Source organism: Cornus florida, unplaced genomic scaffold, assembly GCF_030987335.1.
Source record: "Cornus florida cultivar Cherokee Brave unplaced genomic scaffold, ASM3098733v1 CherokeeBrave_3.0.0_Hap2_Chr11, whole genome shotgun sequence".
Taxonomy (NCBI): domain Eukaryota; kingdom Viridiplantae; phylum Streptophyta; class Magnoliopsida; order Cornales; family Cornaceae; genus Cornus; species Cornus florida.
In genome coordinates this window covers 99,816,138-99,835,138 of record NW_026775581.1, presented here as the reverse complement: position 1 = coordinate 99,835,138, position 19,001 = coordinate 99,816,138, and the positions used below count along the sequence as shown (strand labels likewise).

At 38.4% G+C, this 19,001-nt stretch overlaps 1 protein-coding gene and 2 long non-coding RNA genes across 4 annotated transcripts; 2 read left to right on the top strand and 1 right to left on the bottom strand.

The window, feature by feature from the left end:
* Positions 1 to 734: 734 nt before the first annotated feature.
* Positions 735 to 6,152, bottom strand: LOC132287082 (putative leucine-rich repeat receptor-like serine/threonine-protein kinase At2g19230). Its single transcript, XM_059789575.1, is given in 14 exon segments — positions 735 to 1,247; positions 1,680 to 1,869; positions 1,958 to 2,020; positions 2,223 to 2,349; positions 2,688 to 2,917; positions 3,043 to 3,103; positions 3,106 to 3,205; positions 3,502 to 3,582; positions 3,675 to 3,746; positions 3,866 to 3,937; positions 4,027 to 4,165; positions 4,266 to 4,735; positions 4,850 to 5,396; positions 6,006 to 6,152. Coding segments are annotated over 14 exon segments (2,538 nt in total). The 5' UTR covers positions 6,076 to 6,152; the 3' UTR covers positions 735 to 931.
* Positions 6,153 to 6,529: 377 nt separating this feature from the next.
* Positions 6,530 to 7,979, top strand: LOC132284593 (uncharacterized). 2 transcript variants are annotated; one of them, XR_009472318.1, is made up of 3 exons: positions 6,544 to 6,627; positions 6,713 to 6,839; positions 7,803 to 7,979. It is a non-coding gene; the product is annotated as an uncharacterized LOC132284593 (long non-coding RNA). The 2 variants fall into 2 exon arrangements; XR_009472317.1 differs by having other exon boundaries at positions 6,530 to 6,839.
* A 5,519-nt stretch (positions 7,980 to 13,498) lies between these two features.
* On the top strand, positions 13,499 to 17,891 carry LOC132284816 (uncharacterized). Its single transcript, XR_009472371.1, has 2 exons — positions 13,499 to 13,721; positions 17,715 to 17,891. It is a non-coding gene; the product is annotated as an uncharacterized LOC132284816 (long non-coding RNA).
* Positions 17,892 to 19,001: the final 1,110 nt, after the last annotated feature.

Here is a 19,001-nt window from a genome sequence, read left to right as displayed (position 1 = left end):
TCTTTACCGAATAATGCAATTTAGACCTATTTTTCCGGTTGATATATGCAGTTGAAGAAGATTTTATTAAACAGAAAAAATCAAGTGTGGGTCACGTTCATTACGTACATTGAATAAAATCTTCACTATTTAAAAAAAAAAAAATTTGAAAAATAGGCTTAAAAATTATTTTACTTCTTACAGCTTCCTGGTTTGTGTTTTAGCCCCAAAACCGAACACAAACATGATAACGACTAAATATCTCTCACCCGCAGCTTTTTGCCAAACCATATGTCATTCTTATAAGAATGTTATCAATGATCCAATTATGCAGCTGTTTGGCGACCAATAGGCGACCTTTCAGTACAAATGCCTAACAAAGGTTGGTTAATTTTCATTCTCATGTAGTACAATTAGGAGGTGATTTGTTTCATTCTGTTTTTCTTTTTGAAGAATAGCTCTGAAATTCTTTATTGAATATTTGCCTAAACACCAAAAAGCTCCAACTTTGTGTCGCAGTGCCTTTTTCAATGATTAATTGGCCAGATTTTTTCCACCATATATAACAACATAAAACCTTCAAGGCACGTCTTCTGTTAAGCTTCAGAAAAGAGCATTTTATACTAATTTACCTATATATATATATATATATATATAATTATTTATGAAATCTATATCACCATAGTGGATTGTAGCTTTATATATATATATATACTTTTTGTGTAATGATATGCGGCCATAGGACCAGTGAAGCAGGTGAGGAAATTTAGCATGTGAAATTCAAAGTTGTTTATTTTAATTTAAAGAGACTAAAGTACAAACATGGAGTGAAGTATCAACACTCAGTTGTAGAGCTATCGAATTGCTGGGAGATTAAGTTCACTTTCCTGATTCATAATCATAGGCATTACTTCAGTAACTGAGTCTTTTGCAGTCTCATGGTGATGGCGTGCTATCTCTGTCGCAAACACTCCCTTAATTCCATCACCACATAATTCATGGTTGGCCTTCGAGTGGGATTGCGTGATACACAGGACATTGCTAATTCTACAGCTTTCCAAACAGAATTCACATTGAAATCTCTATGCAATCTGGGATCAACAATACTTTTAATATCCCCATTTGCAAGCTTAGAACTAACCCATTGGATAATGTGAGTATCGTCATGGCCTTCCGGTATTGGAGGTCGGCTTGTAATCGTCTCCAAGAGGACAATTCCAAAGCTATACACATCGCTTTTCTCTCTCAACCTATTTGATGTACAATATCTGCGACATAGAATAAATAACATTTGAATGCATGCATGTCTAGAGATGTATGATAGGGATACATGAATTTGTCTTTGAATTTGAAATTGGAACAAGTTACATTAAGTAGCAATGTATGTATTTTAGTCCTACATAAGGTACAAAGTGTTTTTTAAAAATAAAATAAAATAAATACAAGTGTTTTGACAAGGAAGACAGTTTTTTTTCCCCATGTAGGAGCTCTGCATGTTTTGATTCAAGCATTACACATTTGAAAATATAATTTTTATATTATGCTTTAGTTAATTTTGACACTAACAAGAATATGAAAGGTGGTGTTTTAAATTAGAACCAAATTTATAGACAGTGATTTCGTATAATAATGTGCAGGTTTTGAAAAAACTTCAACAGCAGACTTAATCATTGGTATATACCAAAAAGAGTAAAACTTACTCAGGATCAAGGTATCCTGGAGAACCAGCAACAATTGTGGATACATGACTGCCACCTTCAGTTGGGAAAACTCTGGACAACCCGAAATCAGAAAGTTTGGCTTGAAAATTTTCGTTCAATAAGATATTGGTAGTCTTCACATCTCTATGGATTATTGGTGGTTTACAACCATGGTGCAGATACTCCAGTCCTTCAATTCAAGTCCACATTTAGTACTACTTACAACCAAAAGAAAATGATAAGTAAAAGGAAAAAATGCACTGCATCTTCTCACGAACCTTGTGCTGCATCCATTGCTATTCGAAGCCTCTCTTCCCAACCCAAAACATTCAAATTTCTATCTGCATCCATGAATCAGCAATCTAAATTATTTTTTTCAGTAATTAATAAATATATATATATATAATTAATATATATATATATATATATATATATATATATATATATATATATTGTGTTTAGCTTGAGAAAATAGTGAAATTTTATATATGTTTTACATTTCACGTTTTAACAGTGAAAACTTCCAAAGTTTGACATGTATACCTAAGAGATGCCTCTTTAAGTTTCCATTAGCCATATACTCATAGATGATTGCCATATTGGTGCCTTCTTTGCAGTAACCAACAAGAGAAGTCAAGTTCTTATGGCGTACGCTCGTGAGAAGGTCGGCCTGCAATATAAAGCCTCATTTAGCTCATCGATGAGGTCAAAAGATTTCTATACCAGGGCTTATTCCAAAGGTATTTATTTTTGTGCAAGTGAATTGCAACAAATTACTGTTCATCTACTTTAAAAGCATAACGTGCCTTCTCAGGCCTTCTTTTGATCCGACAATATTTCAATTTTAATTTATGAAAGGTGACGTAACATCCATCTACTCCTTTAAGCTGTTAGAGAGGATATAACTTTAGTATTTAAATCCCTTAACACATACTGAATTGGATGACAGATTCAAGTTGAATATAAAATTCTGTATGTTGTAAATACACTGCTACAAATAGTACGTACCTCGGCTTGGAATTCCTTGTATCCTTGAATTGATGATGGAGCAAGCATCTTTACAGCAACCTGATGGTTACCTAAATAGCCATGGTAAACTGTTCCAAATCCTCCTTTTCCAATAACCCTACGGAAATTGTTGGTAGCATTCATAACCTCAGAGTATGTTAACCTGCAACTTTTGACCTCCAATGACCTCTCTCTTTGCTTTGTTTCAGCATCCTCCTCCCTGACTACTACTGTTGGATCATATAAAATTCAAAAACTATATTTCAATTTAGTACATGTTTTATCATGAAATTTTTGGTACTATGGTTTAACACTTCAATTTTTAAACTATAAGGATATGTAGTTGCTGCGATACCTTGTTGTTTTCTCTTTGTAACAATCCATAAGACTGCCATTATTGCAGCTAAGAGCAGGACAAGGCAGTAATGGCTGCAAGCACCGGAACAATTTTGTTCTTTTTCTTTTTGGGTGGAATAGGCTGAGAAGGATTTGCATTTTCTCCTTCACTTTCGTCGATACTGTATATGGTGACACATGTCGAACAAGGAACACAATGAATGCTAATCAATCATAACCTATTGTATATTAGCAATAGCTATTTTATAAGCAATCTTGGAGATATTTGATGATTATTTCAAAAGAAAATTAAAAAAAATTAGGTGTGTTCTAATTCTCAAAGAACACATGATATAGACTATAGAGGCAATAAGTTATTAGGAATTATGTCTAGAATTCCCAATTAATTCTCTCAGGTTTCCTATTTAGGAAACTTTGGAGTTAATTTAGCTTTATGGTTCATGAGAAAAGAGACAACCTCATTGATAGTGATCCATTATTTGACCTCATAATAAGTTCTGCTGGAATTGGCCCTGTGAAGTTGTTTCCTTTCAAGTTTCTGCAAAACAATAGCAAATTAACAAAATCTCCTCTTTGTCTAATGCCATCAAAAATACAATTCTAATCACGGATCCAATCTAAATAACTTACAAGACTTTCAAGGAAGGCAATCGCGATAGAAATGCAGGCACCTGTCCAGTTAAATTGTTGTTGGACAAATCCCTAAAATGAACAGAAGTATAACTAGGATTATCACCGATCATGATCAGATTGAATTTTATTGGCATGGTTAACAAGTTGACATGTTAAATATTCTTTCCTTGTGAGACTGACATACTTACAAGGATTGTATCAGTGTGAGATCGGATATGTAAGGAGCTACCTCTCCTGTCAAATTACTCGCGGACAAGTTCCTGATTCCAAGTTGGTAAGTTTTTCGAGAGATGAGTTTCAATAATGAAAAGTAGAATTAATTATTTGATTAAGGTATGATTAAACGTACAAGGATATGATCCTAGGGGGTTTGATGCCAACGTAGCTGCAGTTGAGGCCGAACCAAATGTAATCTTCAGGGGCACATGGATCTCCTTGCCAGTTCTTTGACACCCCATACATCGACTTGATGCTTATAATCGCAGCAGCTAATGTTACCAATATATATATATATGTGAGAGAACATGAAGAATAATAAGAAGACATTACAATGAAACTGAAAAATCATTAGTGTTGGTAAATACATACCATCTCTGTCATCTGTGTGAATGTTTGAGAACTGTTTTACAGTATAAAGCTCCATGGCATTGAGGATGGGTGGATGGGTTGATTTACTGGTCTTGTTGAATGAGAAATCAAACTTTGGATAACTCACAGAAGAAGTGCTGTATATGATATCGGAGGATAAGTAAAGGGGAACAACAGGTTCATCAAACCATAGGTCCCCATTCAAATATATGTAGAATTCTCTGGACTGGTTTCCTTTCAGCAGTTCAATTTCAGCAAAGTACAAGTAAATATAAAATTCGTAGGTGGAATTGTTAGGCCACGAGAAGGACATGGAATCGTTAGAGTCTGACGTGATGGCGGTGCTCAAAACTTTAGATGGTGTTTTGTATATGGAATTCTGGGAGTAAACCTCAGACAAGGTACTTAATGTGTTACGGAAATTGAAGTCAATGGGATACCATATCCGATCATAAACATCATCTTTGTACCTAAGTGAAATGTAAAGTATCATAGCAAGTGATCAGATATATATTTAGTCTTAAAAAAATAAAGAAAATAAAGAAAGAAACCACCTAGTTCCTACCATGAAATGGTGTATGTACCTGACTAATCCATTGGATGTTGGTCCCAAATCATAACGCCCATAAAATTTCAACGATCCAGATTTAGTTTCATACATAGAATTATTGAGAGGCCTTAACTCTAATACTGAGATGAAAGGCGTTCCAAGGCCATTGTTTACAAGACAGATATATGTATAATCTGTAAGGAGGACATGTATGATCTCTTTACGAACAACAGTTGTTTGATCTTCGAGTGTTACTGTGTCCCAGAAATCAGCTCCAATGTACAGATGGAATTGTGGTGGTTCGCTTTTGGCATCATAATTTCCATACAGAAAACTTGCTCTTATCAAATACTTATTACCTCTTCCTTGTTCAGGTGTAAGAGTGTAACAGTTTCTAATTCCTTCGGGAAAGCTTCTAACATTCTGGAGCTGTTTTTCAAGTGAATTAGTCATATAATCGGTGGATATTGTCTTGCCAGAACCACTGTCTGTGAAACTTTCATCTGAGCTGTAATACATGCCTGTTGTCGCATCAGTATAGTTGGAACCTTCAGGTATCCCACAATCTATGCTTATGAATCCTGAGGAATAGAAAGAGAGATTAGCTATATGGTTTGTGGAAAATGCATCCATTTGTTCAGTGAGAACTCAAATTCTCAACCTTTAAAAAAAAAAAAAAAAAAATGGAGGAGGAGATACCACTTGGACTAAAGCTTTTGTTAGATATGTATTACTCTTGCTTTAGCTAACGGAATAAAAAAGGGCTAACCCAGTACACGGTTCGGAGAGGGCTGACCTCCACCAGGTCACAATGGAGCAATCTTATTATTGTGCCAAAGCCCATCCTCACCAGACCTTGCAATAAAGGGAGCCTCGTATTCTGAATTTGCCTTTTAGCTACACAGAGTAGTTAACAAAAATTGATACTGAAGTCTAAATTGTTATTTTCATTTTTACGGAATTTAATTAATTGCTGGCCTTAATTTGGATTATTGGTTAACATTCTAGGAATTTCTAAATTTTCTAGCTGGATTTTGTACTAAGCTATCTGAATTCAGCCTAAGCTGATCAGTAAACAAGTTCAAAAACATTCTTCTCAAGTATGCTGACCTCAAATACTCGGAGCAGTTTAATAATAAGGCAGAAATAACAACAATAAAGAAGCACAATAGAGAAAGGGAGTGAGAGACCTGATTGATCTTGTCCTAGAACCAGCAGTGCAAGCTCTAAACAAGCAAAAAACACAAATGAAACCTTCATTGCTAGATCTCCTTAGATTCTTTGGTAGCCAGAGAAATTAAGGAGGCTCACCTTATAAACATATTTGGGTAGATACACATCAATTCATGCTTTTATTAATGTGGACCTTAAGAAGGCTCCTCTCCATGCTCCACTTGCCTTCAGTCTATTTTGTTAGCATTGAGACGACCTTGACTTGCATATCGAGGTTTAGAAGATATTAAAAACTGACAGTGCCACACCAAAGAAAAAATCAAAGAGACCAAGTTGACTAGCAGAGTACCTAGTCTTCTCCTCTTCTCCTCTCTTCAAATGAGGGTTAAGTAGGCAGCCTAAGGGTATATATATATATATATATATATATATATATATATATATATATATATATTCTGTAATGTTTGTGTCTTATATATGTATGTGGTGCATTTTGTTTATACGTGGAGTATTTTGAAACAAAAAGAAAAGGGAGAAGAAAAGAAAATCAGCGGGACCCACCACCCACTCAAACATATGGTTTAGAGACTTTTTTTTTATGCTCATTCTCTCTCCCCGCTGAATCCTCTCTCTCGGCCAGTGCTTTATCTCTCTGCCTTTTTCTTTTTCTTTTTCCTTTGCAATTTGAATCTTTGATTAATTCATCATCTCTTGCCGGATTTAGGTGCCGTTTGAGGCAAAACGACGAGTGTGACGAGTTCTACGCGTTGATGCAAGCAATTTCCAGTTTTGAGCCTTCTTTGGAACTCGAAAATTTAGGACCCATTTTCTAGGGTTTGCTCATTTTTGAGGTAGGGGCATCTTAATCCACTCTAATCTTGTTCTATTGTGAATTTTACCTCCATGTTGTATTAAATATGCTTAATTTAGAGTTAATTATATCTATGATGGTATTAATGATGTCTAGAGGGTTTTTCACGATCTTGAATATGGTTGGTTCATGTGCAAATTATATTTAGTTGTTGATTTTCTATGTTTACTATGTGCTAGCATGCTGAAATTGATGTATGAGAGTATGCTTATTTAAATTGCGCCAAATTTCCCAATTCATGATGTTGAGCTCATATATATATATACATGCACATGCTTAAATGCATTTTGTTGTATCTTAATGTGTTAATAATTATTTGGGAGATGTTGAACATGTTGAATGTTTAATTTTATGATGAAAAATTTAAATGCCATGACATTGAATGTATGGAACATATATACATGCACATACCATTGGGTTTGCATGAAATGGGAGAAATTGTTCTTGAAATAAATATGGGGAATTTCAGGGAAGTGTTTTTGATAAAATGGTTTTATGCGAAACCTGGTCGCTGCGGGGTTACCAACGAGCTGGAGGTTAATATAGCCTAGAGGGGACTAGGGAGTCGCCCTAGCGTGGTTGAGCTAGTTGGGCCCCACAATGACGCCGCGGGGTTACCAAGGGTCAGGGACACTAGCCAATTCTCCTTTCGTGTCGCGGCGGGGTTACCAAAGGGCGGGCTGTATTAACGTTTGAAAGTGATGGTTTTGAGAATGAAAATGGGGAGTGTCATTGACATGCATTGCATTTCATTGCATTGCATTGCATTGTTTATAATTGGAATTGAATTGAATTGTATGTTATATTTGATCCCCTACGTTGTATGATCCCTATCTCCCATTGGCCTATGCTTTGCTTGAATTCACAAGGACACAAGATTTGTGTCTTAAGTGTCACCTACTGAGCATATAGCTCACCCTACTATTTATACATTTTTTTTCAGGTCTTGGAAAAGAACCGGTGAACGACAACCCACCTCAAGCTTGAGCGATACTAGAAGCTCACTTTTGTGTCTTTTGTATATCTCCCATTATTTTTGCAAAGCACTAAAAGTGTGAAGGTGTATATGTATATTTTGCAAAAACTTTGTCATGTAATGTAATTAAGGTATTTGATGATATTTTGGATGTGAATTTGTTAACATGTAAACCTTATTGATGAATGGGGAGAGTAATACTAGTTTGAAGTATTATTGAGATCATTTGATTGTGTATCATCATCTTTTATTACCGTGAATTCGGAATTTGAGCCATGATAGGTTAAAAAAAATGAATTTAAACAGGTTGCGGTAGGTCCATTTTTAGGGGAGGTTATGCCGAATTTTTTGTAAAATTCTTGGCATCAGCTAGGGTCGTTACAAAATTTGGTATCAGAGCAAAGGTTCGAAAACCTTTAGGACGACGGGTAGAGGCCTACATAGAGTCGCATGGAATGTTGTTTGTGTTGCTTACTTGACTACTTGCTACGTGGTATCTTATTTAAATGAGCATGCTTAACTGCCTATGTGCTTACTTGCTTACTTGTTTATGTTAAAATGTTTCTTGCATAGTCTTGCATGCTAAGTGTTATACGGTATTAATTCTTGTTGAGTCGTCCACAGTGGACCTTAGTGTCATGTTTCTGAATCGTTTTCTCATTTTAAAGCACGATGTCACGGCGTGAGTAACCTAGAGAAGTTGGCCCTAGGCCAACAAAGGTTGATGTTGGTGAGAGCTCTAGCTCCAATCCGGCGGAGCTAGTTGATGAGAACATGCTTCTTAGGGACTTGATTCCCCCAAGAGCTGTTCCCCCAAGAAGAGAGAATGTTGAAACACCCGTACCCGTAGAAGTGGGTGAAGGTTCTGTGGTACTAGAGTTGAATCGATTGTTGCAAAATGCCGTGAGAGCAACTATTGTTGCTCAGCCGCAGTTGGTACCACAACCTACAGTTCGAGTTGAGGAGACTCCAGCTCAGAAGCGTCTCAAGATCATTAAGGGGTTTTCTCAGCTGATGCCGGTTATGTTTGAGGGCGGTGCGGATCCAATAGTAGCCGATAACTACATGGATCAAGTTGAAACTCAGTTAACCTCAATGGATGTGACAGAGGATCACTTGAAGATCATCCTAGCAACTTACAAGTTTGCTATGGATGCCAAGGTTTGGTGGAAGTCGATCACCAACCAGTACAAGATTGAAGAGATGAGTTGGGACAGGTTCAAGGAGCTGTTTTATGAGAAGTATTTTCCGCTTTCCAAAAGATGGGAGTTACAAGACCAGTTTCATAACCTTATTCAAGGGAGCATGTCAGTGGCAGAATACGAGAACAGGTTCATCTCACTTTCCCGTTTTGCTCCAGAAATGGTGAAAGATGAAGCTAACAAGACTCGGAAGTTTGTCTCAGGTCTTAATGATCGAATGAGGCCGTTGATCACGGCACAGTTTATTAAGGTTTACTCTGAAGCAGTGGAAAGGGCTTTGATGCTGGAGGCTGATAATAAAGAGAAGGATGCAAGAAGAGAACAGTTGAAGCAAAAGAGGGGTGTAGGGCCATCCTCAGAGGGATCTTCTTGGAAAAGGAACAGGGGCAGTCCATCTCAGTTTCAGGGGCAGCAGACTGCACGATCCGCTCCTACCACTCCTATGCCAGCTGGACCTGACAGGAGTGCAGTTGTTTGTTATTAGTGTCAGCAGCCCGGACATTACAAATCCAGTTGTCCGATGAGATCGTCTTCAGTTTCGTCAGCTCCGAAGGCTTGTTATGGGTGTGGCCAGCAGGGTCACTTGATTCGTGATTGTCCAGGCCAGGGAGCAGGCACAGGTAGTGGCAGGGGGTCACAGCAGAGGCCGTCACAATCGGCTACAGTTCAGTCAGGTTTCAGACCACCACCACCACAGCCTACTATGTCTTCACAGGGTTCACGATCAGTTAAGAGGGATACTCTTACTATGTCAGTGCAGCAGTCAGGTGTTCAGGTTGGCAGTCCTCAGGCACAGGTACCACAGGGACGTGTTTTTGCACTTGCACAGACTGATGCATCTTCTGGACCGTCAGTTCTTCGAGGTATATTCCCAGTGTTTGGTTGTTGGGCCCGTGTTTTGTTTGACTCTGGTGCATCTCATTCTTTCATTTCATCATCATTTGCACTTGCATCGGGGTTAGAGGTTAGTTTCATGGATCGGGCGTTATGTGTTGATACGCCAGTTGGGGTTTCAGTGTCATTGAGCCGAGTTGTGCGGGATTGCTCCATTGTGATAGCTAGGCGGACCTTTGTGTTTGACCTTGTCCTCCTGGAGATGACTAGCTTTGATGTCATTCTCGGGATGGATTGGTTGGCTTCATTTCATGCCACGATCGACTGTTACAGAGGAAGGGTTACAGTTTGCACTCCCGAGGGAGACTGTTTCTTTTTCGTGGGAGATTGGAGTGATTCCCACATTTCATTGTTTGATGGAGTTCATGGATGAAGTCATGGTGATTATTTCTTAGCTAGTCTTCTAGCCGAAGAAGATGATGTTGTGGGAGAAGTTTATCCGGCGATTGTTTGTGGCTTTTTGGATGTTTTTCCAGAAGATTTGACAGAGTTGCCTCCACACCGAGGAGTGGAGTTCTCTATTGATTTGATGCCAGGTACCGCGCCGATTTCTATGGAACCATATCGAATGGCCCCAGTTGAATTGGAAGAATTGAAGAGGCAGCTTGATGATTTGAGGATAAAAGGTTTCATCCGACCGAGTGTGTCACCGTGGGGCGCACCTGTCTTATTTGCTAAGAATAAAGTTGGATCTTTGAGGTTGTGCATTGATTACCGGAAGTTGAATCATGCCACCATCAAGAACAAGTATCCTTTGCCAAGGATAGATGATTTATTTGATCAGTTGAGGGGAGCCAGTTGTTTCTCGAAGATTGACTTGAGGTCTGGCTATTATCAGTTGCGGGTTAGGGATGAGGATATCCCGAAGACAGCATTCTGTACACGATATGGACACTATGAGTTCCTTGTTATGCCTTTTGGCTTGACTAATGCGCCAGCGGCATTCATGGACTTGATGAACCGCGTCTTTCACGATTACTTGGACCAGTTTGTGGTAGTTTTCGTGGATGACATTCTTGTGTACTCACGGACTCGGGAAGATCACGAGGTCCATTTGAGTATTGTTTTACAGATTTTGCGGGAACACCGATTGAATGCCAAATACGAGAAATGTGAGTTTTGGCTACAGGAGGTGAAGTTTTTGGGGCATGTTGTTTCAGAAGGTGGAGTATCAGTTGATCCATCAAAGGTTGAAGCAGGTTTGACTTGGGAGCGACCCAAGAATGTGTTTGAGATCCGCAGTTTCCTTGGTTTAGCGGGTTACTATCGGAGATTTGTGAAGGAATTCTCCCGTTTGGCAGCTCCTATGACCCGTTTGACCCGGAAAAGGGGTCAAGTTTGTCTGGAATGAGGCCTGTGATTCATCTTTTCAGGAGTTGAAGACGAGATTGACTACAGCGCCAGTGTTGGTGATACCTGAGCATGGCTTGGGTTATGTGATCTATTGTGATGCTTCACGTGACGGGTTGGGATGTGTGTTGATGCAGGATGGTAGAGTAGTGGCTTATGGGTCTCGACAGTTGAAGACTCACGAGCTTAACTACCCTACTCATGATCTGGAGTTAGCGGCAGTTGTGTTTGCCTTAAAGTGTTGGAGACACTACTTGTATGGTGAGAGATTCGAGGTATTTTCAGATCACAAAAGTCTCAAGTACCTTTTTTCCCAAAAGGACTTGAACAACAGACAGAGACGATGGGTTGAGTACTTGAAAGATAACAACTTTGATTTGCAGTATCATCCGGGCAAGGCAAATGTTGTAGCTAATGCCTTAAGCCGAAAATCTCGTGGAACTTTGGCTAGCTTAGCTATTCGGAAGTGGAAGATACTTGAAGATCTGGCAGAGATGGGATTACAGTGTTGTGATGATGATGGTTGTAGTGAGTCGGCATTCTTATTTAGTCTTGTGGCTCAGCCTACTCTTGTTGTACGAGTGATAGAGTCACAAAGACAGGACCCGGACTTAGATGCCATCCACGCTTTGATCTCTAGTGGTGAGACAGTGAAAGATTGGGCCTTGCATGCAGATGGGGGACTACGGTTCAGGGGTTTGTTGGTGGTTCCCACATGTTGTCGTGAGGACGTCCTACGGGAGTTTCACACTTCTCGCTTTGCAGTTCATCCAGGTGGTACTAAAATGTATCACAATTTAAGACGTCAGTATTGGTGGAGCGGAATGAAGAATGATGTTGCACAGTTTATGGCTAGATGCCTTACCTGTCAGCAGGTGAAGGCCGAGCATCAGAGGCCAGCAGGTTTGTTGCAACCATTACCTGTAGCGCAATGGAAATGGGAGCATATCGCTATGGATTTTGTGACAAGTTTTCCAAGGTCAAGAAGGGGCAATGAGGCCGTATGGGTCATCATTGACAGATTGACCAAGACGGCTCACTTTTTGCCTATTAAGGCAACAGATGATGCAGAGAAGCTTGGTGTTCTTTATGTGAAGGAGATTGTAAGGTTGCATGGAGTTCCTGTAACCATTGTCTCAGATAGGGATGCTAAGTTCACTTTGAAGTTCTGGGAAGGACTTCAAGCAGCGTTTGGTTCAGCGTTGCATCTTAGTACGGCATTTCATCCACAGACAGATAGTCAGTCAGAGCGTACTATCCAGATTTTGGAGGATATGCTTCGGGCATGTGTACTTAATTTGGGAGGTAGTTGGGAGGATCACCTTCCACTTATTGATTTTACCTACAACAACAGTTATCAGGCGAGCATCCAGATGGCTCCATTTGAGGCGTTGTATGGTAGACCTTGTAGGTCTCCTATTTATTGGACTGAGGTAGGCGAGACAGCCGCTTTAGGACCCAACATTGTACTCGAGACTACTGAGAAGATTAAGTTGATAAGACAGAGGTTACTTACAGATCAGAGCCGACAGAAGAGCTATGCGGATAAGCGGAGACGACCGTTATCCTTTGAGGTGGGAGACCACGTTTTTCTACGGGTTTCTCCACGAAAGGGATTGATGAGATTCGGAAAAAGTGGCAAGTTGTTGCCACGATTTATTGGACCGTTTGAGATTTTGGACCAAGTAGGAGAGGTTGCCTACAGGCTTGCTTTGCCACCACAGTTGGATAGGGTCCACAATGTTTTCCATGTATTGATGTTACGGAAGTACGAACTGGATCCATCTCACATTTTGAGTTGGGTAGATGTGGACATTGATGAGGATGTTTCCTACGAGGAAGGACCAGTTCAGATTCTTGACACACAACAGAAGGTGTTGAGGAACAAGACGATACCAATGGTGAAAGTCCTTTGGAGACACCACGGAGTCGAGGAGGCTATTTGGGAGCTTGAACAGGAGGTTCGGTCCAAGTACCCAGCGTTGTTTTCTTCCTCAGGTATGTCTTGATTTTGGGGACGAAATCTTTTAAAGTTGGGGAGAATGTAATGTTTGTGTCTTATATATGTATGTGGTGCATTTTGTTTATATGTGGAGTATTTTGAAACAAAAAGAAAAGGGAAAAGAAAAGAAAATCGGCGGGACCCACCACCCACTTAAACATATGGTTTAGAGACTTTTTTTTTTTATGCTCATTCTCTCTCCCCGCTAAATCCTTTCTCTCGGCCAGTGCTCTATCTCTCTGCCTTTTTCTTTTTCTTTTTCCTTTGCAACTTGAATCTTTGATTAATTCATCATCTCTTGCCGGATTTAGGTGCCGTTTGAGGCAAAACGACGAGTATGACGAGCTCTACGCGTTGATGCAAGCAATTTCCAGTTTTGAGCCTTCTTTGGAACTCGAAAATTTAGGACCCATTTTTTAGGGTTTGCTCATTTTTGAGGTAGGGGCATCTTAATCCACTCTAGTCTTGTTCTATTGTGAATTTTACCTCTATGTTGTATTAAATATGCTTAATTTAGAGTTAATTATATATATGATGGTATTAATGATGTCTAGAGGGTTTTTCACGATCTTGAATATGGTTGGTTCATGTGCAAATTATATTTAGTTGTTGATTTCCTATGTTTACTATGTGCTAGCATGCTGAAATTGATGTATGAGAGTATGCTTATTTAAATTGCGCCAAATTTCCCAATTCATGATGTTGAGCTCATATATATATATACATGCACATGCTTAAATGCATTTTGTTGTATCTTAATGTGTTAATAATTACTTGGGAGATGTTGAACATGTTGTGTGATACCCCTCGGATCTGAGACACGGGTTGATCAGGCCCAGGCCCAAACCCGAGGGAATATCAAACAATTAAAGTATTTTAAAGCGAACACAGATGACAAAATGAAACAAAAGTGATGGAATAAAACTGAAAGTAACATTAATTATAAAATCCTCCATGTATAACTGAAAATTAAAAATCCAATCCTCCAAAACTTCAAGGTTACAACTTGGGAATCCACTGATGGACCCCTAACCAAAAGTTCAACTGAAACTGAAAACTGAAAATAGATAATGCTAGAAATATCGAGAGAAGTCCTACGTAACCAGATGAAGGTGAGACTGTCCTCGACAAGCACGATCAAGCTCTAAGGCTGGAACCGTCCTGTACCTGAAAAGAATAATAAAGGAGTGGGTCAGACCCACGAGCAAGTTCTAATCTAACTGCAATCCATACAGTGACCCGATACGCAGATACACCGTAGACACCTCACAATATCTATCTAGTCCATACGTATAAATATATCCACACTAAGGGACATTCACCAGTCTATAATAGGGGTCTCAACCTGAATAGAAGGCAACATGCGAATACGCACCCAAAGGTGGGCATGAGTACCTAGACCTAACAGGGTACACCTCAACCTATTATAAACAGCTACGCATCCACTGCATATACGCACCCTAACCAACGAGTCTGAGACTCAAGCTCAACTCGTGGTACCATAACCATATATATAAAGTCCGTCCAAATCCAGGGTATGCAGTTCAACTATTTATTAAACTGTCATACAAAAAAACCAACTAGTTAGTCATTCAACTTATTCAGTTGATATGACTTAACTACCATCCGTTAATCCAGGAAGTCATCCAACTTGTTTACAGCTGATCTGACTTAGTCACAATTAGGATTCGATATCTTTCAATCCGTTCCATTAATCCATTAGGTTAGGTTTATGCGTTTTGAGCTAAACCATCCCTAGTATGTCACCGTCCCATACCGGTACATACCATCCTCCATATCCATGTAAATTACCACATATATAACAGTTCAATAATTTACGGACCAAAAACTACCATCCAAACAATTGCAGAAAAATATTTAAAGCTTCAGCAATTCAAATCCAAGCATTTAACCATATAGTTGCAGGAGACGATTTAACAAGTCAACAACTAACATCCAGAGCATGCATAGACCAAATTTAATATGTCAGGGACTCCATCATGCATGTGAATAGGTTAAATAATCCTATTATTAACCAATAAATTGCTAAAACAATTCAGAAGATTGGTTAAATATTTCAGCAGTTTAAATCCAAGCATTAATCATATAGTTGCAGTAAACAAATTAATAATTCAGCAACTAGCCTCCTAAGCATGCATAGATCAAAATTAATAATTAAAGGACCTTATCATGCACTTGAATGCATTCTAAAACAAGTTTTATAAACACATTATGTTCCATCAAATTGCTGAATTTTATTTCAACAATTAATTCAACTTCCATTTGTTAAGTGCCTTAATTTTTACACTGTTTGTCCCGACAACTTAAAATTAAACTTTACTCAATTTAGGGTCTTAATAACACTCAAAATTCATTTCTTGATCCCTCTGTAAAGTTCCAAATTCATTCCAACAGTCTCCATGCTCCAACAGTGACCATAGTATGTAGAAAATAAATAAAAAAATCGTAAAAGAAATTACAAATAACAAGGGAGCCTGCTCCAGAATTTGGAGCAGTCTCTTTTCCAGCCTAGAGCCGGCTCTAGGACTTCCTAGAGCCGGCTCCACTTTGTTGTGGGAGCCGGCTCCCACTTCCATGGAGCCGGCTCTCACCTCCTGTGTGAGCCTTCATCCCCGGTGCGTGTTTCAGCTCTTGTGCTCCTTCTCCGGCTTATTCCTAACCCTCTGTTAGTTTTTAAAACCAAACTTAGGTGTCCTATGAATACCCAGTAGCATCCCAATGGCTTGATAACAACAAGTAAAACAATTACAGAGACTAAATTTTGCTACCGTACTAACCTGCGTTAGGAACAAAACTGAAATCATAATTCTATTCCAACCTCTCTGTTTCTATTCACAAACTGATCTTAGGAGTCTTATAACAGCCCACTAACATCCCTAGGGTTTGTTTACAGAAGATAGAGGCAAGAATCATAACCAAAACGCAACAGATTTTTAATATGCTTTAATGAACAGAACAGGAAGCAAACAATACACGAACTATAAACAGATTTGGATTCGATGCAAACAAATCATCAACAAGCATACATTGAACACATAAGTTTCATTTACTAATTAATTAATCCCTAGAGACTATCTAGGTGCACAGAACACGAGCCAAAGGGAAGGAGAAAGAGAAGAACTTGCCTGTGATTTCAATCTTGAAATCCCTGTGTCGTTTCTAAGTTTTCCGGCAATTTTGAACGCCGCCAAGCTTCCTATAACTCAGTCTCTAATTCTTACTCAACCTCCTTGGTCCTCTCTGTACACTTCCTCTTAAGCCTCACTCTGTTTTCCCACAACTGCTCTCTGTTTCTCTCTCTCTGTATCTCACGGTCTCTGTTGTTTTTACAGAAATTCCGGTTAATTATTCTCAAACCCTAAACCACCGTGACACACATACTTATAGGCTTAGTGATTAAACCCTAATCCATGTAACCTTAAGCCAGAGCCCATCTCGGCCCATAAATCGACCTAAGATAAATACCTACGTCGGCCACCTATGTAATTGCAACCCTAAATTTAACTGTAACTAAAACAGAATTAAATGGAAAAAATAATAATAATAATAATAATATGAAGTAAATCCACTTAACTAATTAATTCCAATTAAATAACCCAATTAAATAATTAAAAACACTTAAACAATAAAATGCCAATTAAAGACTAAACGATAACTTAGTTCAATTTAAAACACATGACACATAGGTAAACACTTACATCAAAACAATAAATAAAAATAATTAATCCAAATAATCATGTAAAAATACAATAAAAATAATAAATAAATACCGAGACTATCCTTTTAAAATTAGGGGTATTACATGTTGAATGTTTAATTTTATGATGGAAAATTTTAAATGCCATGACATTGAATGTATGGAACATATATACATGCACATACCATTGGGTTTGCATGAAATGGGAGAAATTGTTCTTGAAATAAATATGGGGAATTTCAGGGAAGTGTTTTTGATAAAATGGTTTTATGCGAAACCCGGTCGCTGCGGGATTACCAACGGGCCGGAGGTTAATATAGCCTAGAGGGGACTAGGGAGTCGCCCTAGCGTGGTTGAGCTAGCTGGGCCCCATAATGACGCCGCGGGGTTACCAAGGGTTAGGGACATTAGCCAATCCTCCTTTCGTGTCGTGGCGGGGTTACCAAAGGGCGGGCTGTATTAACGTTTGAAAGTGATGGTTTTGAGAATGAAAATGGGGAGTGTCATTGACATGCATTGCATTTCATTGCATTGCATTGCATTGTTTATAATTGGAATTGAATTGTATGTTGTATTTGATCCCCTACGTTGTATGATCCCTATCTCCCATTGGCCTATGCTTTGCTTGAATTCACAAGGACACAAGATTTGTGTCTTAAGTGTCACCTACTGAGCATATAGCTCACCCTACTATTTATACATTTTTTTTTCAGGTCTTGGAAAAGAACCGGTGAACGACAACCCACCTCAAGCTTGAGCGATACTAGAAGCTCACTTTTGTGTCTTTTGTATATCTCCCATTATTTTTGCAAAGCACTAAAAGTGTGAAGGTGTATATGTATATTTTGCAAAAACTTTGTCATGTAATGTAATTAAGGTATTTGATGATATTTTGGATGTGAATTTGTTAACATGTAAGCCTTATTGATGAATGGGGAGAGTAATACTAGTTTGAAGTATTATTGAAATCATTTGATTGTGTATCATCATCTTTTATTACCGTGAATTCGGAATTTGAGCCATGATAGGTTAAAAAAAATGAATTTAAACAGGTTGCGGTAGGTCCATTTTTAGGGGAGGTTATGCCGAATTTTTTGTAAAATTCTTGGCATCAGTTAGGGTCGTTACATATTCATGCAAATCAAAGTTTATTAAAAAACAAGACCAGAACAGTCCATCTGCAAACAGTGAATAAAGCCACTGGGGCCAAACATCACATTTATCTTCTCCTCTCTGACAATTGCTGCCCATTTACTCAAACAATGAGCTAACATGTTACAAATTTTTTGGACACCAAAACTAAATTACAATGACTGAAAGAACTTAACAGCAGTTTAACATCATCAAAAATGGTAGAAGTTAGGTAATTTGCAAGTCTTAACTCTTAAGAACATAACCTGCTGACCTTCTTCAAGGGCTGAAGCCTCCTTTCTGGACTCCCCATCTTCTGAAAAAGGACAGTAGCAACCTTTATGGCCCTAACAAGGTAGCCTCTAAGAACCATTACTCCACCACAGGTTCTAGTCACAATACTGAATGAAGCATCTATATTGAGTTTCAAAAAATCATTCTTTGATGAACAAAATTTTATTTTTTTCTACTTCAGGTTTAAAAAATTATTTCAAAATTTAAAGATACAATTATATAAATTTGATTACCATGTTATATAAAAAGTGCATCAAAATAGAATCCGATTTCCAAGGTAGAAAATAAATGGAACATAGTAGATGGAACATTGTTGAAATTCGATTATGAAAATGAGAGTATATTTGCTTTACACGAGAACAAAAAATTAATCCCATGGAGATATGAGATTCTTACTTGAATATTGAGAGTTTGAATCTCCATGAGGTCATTTAGTGCATGTAATGAGAGACTACATGTGTTCTATTTTTTTCCCATTAGTTTTCGATCTCCACCATGCCCTAAGTCAAGGTTTTGAGATTTTAAAAGAAAAAAATTTTTTATCCAGTTGTGGGTTATGAATTAATTAAGCTAAA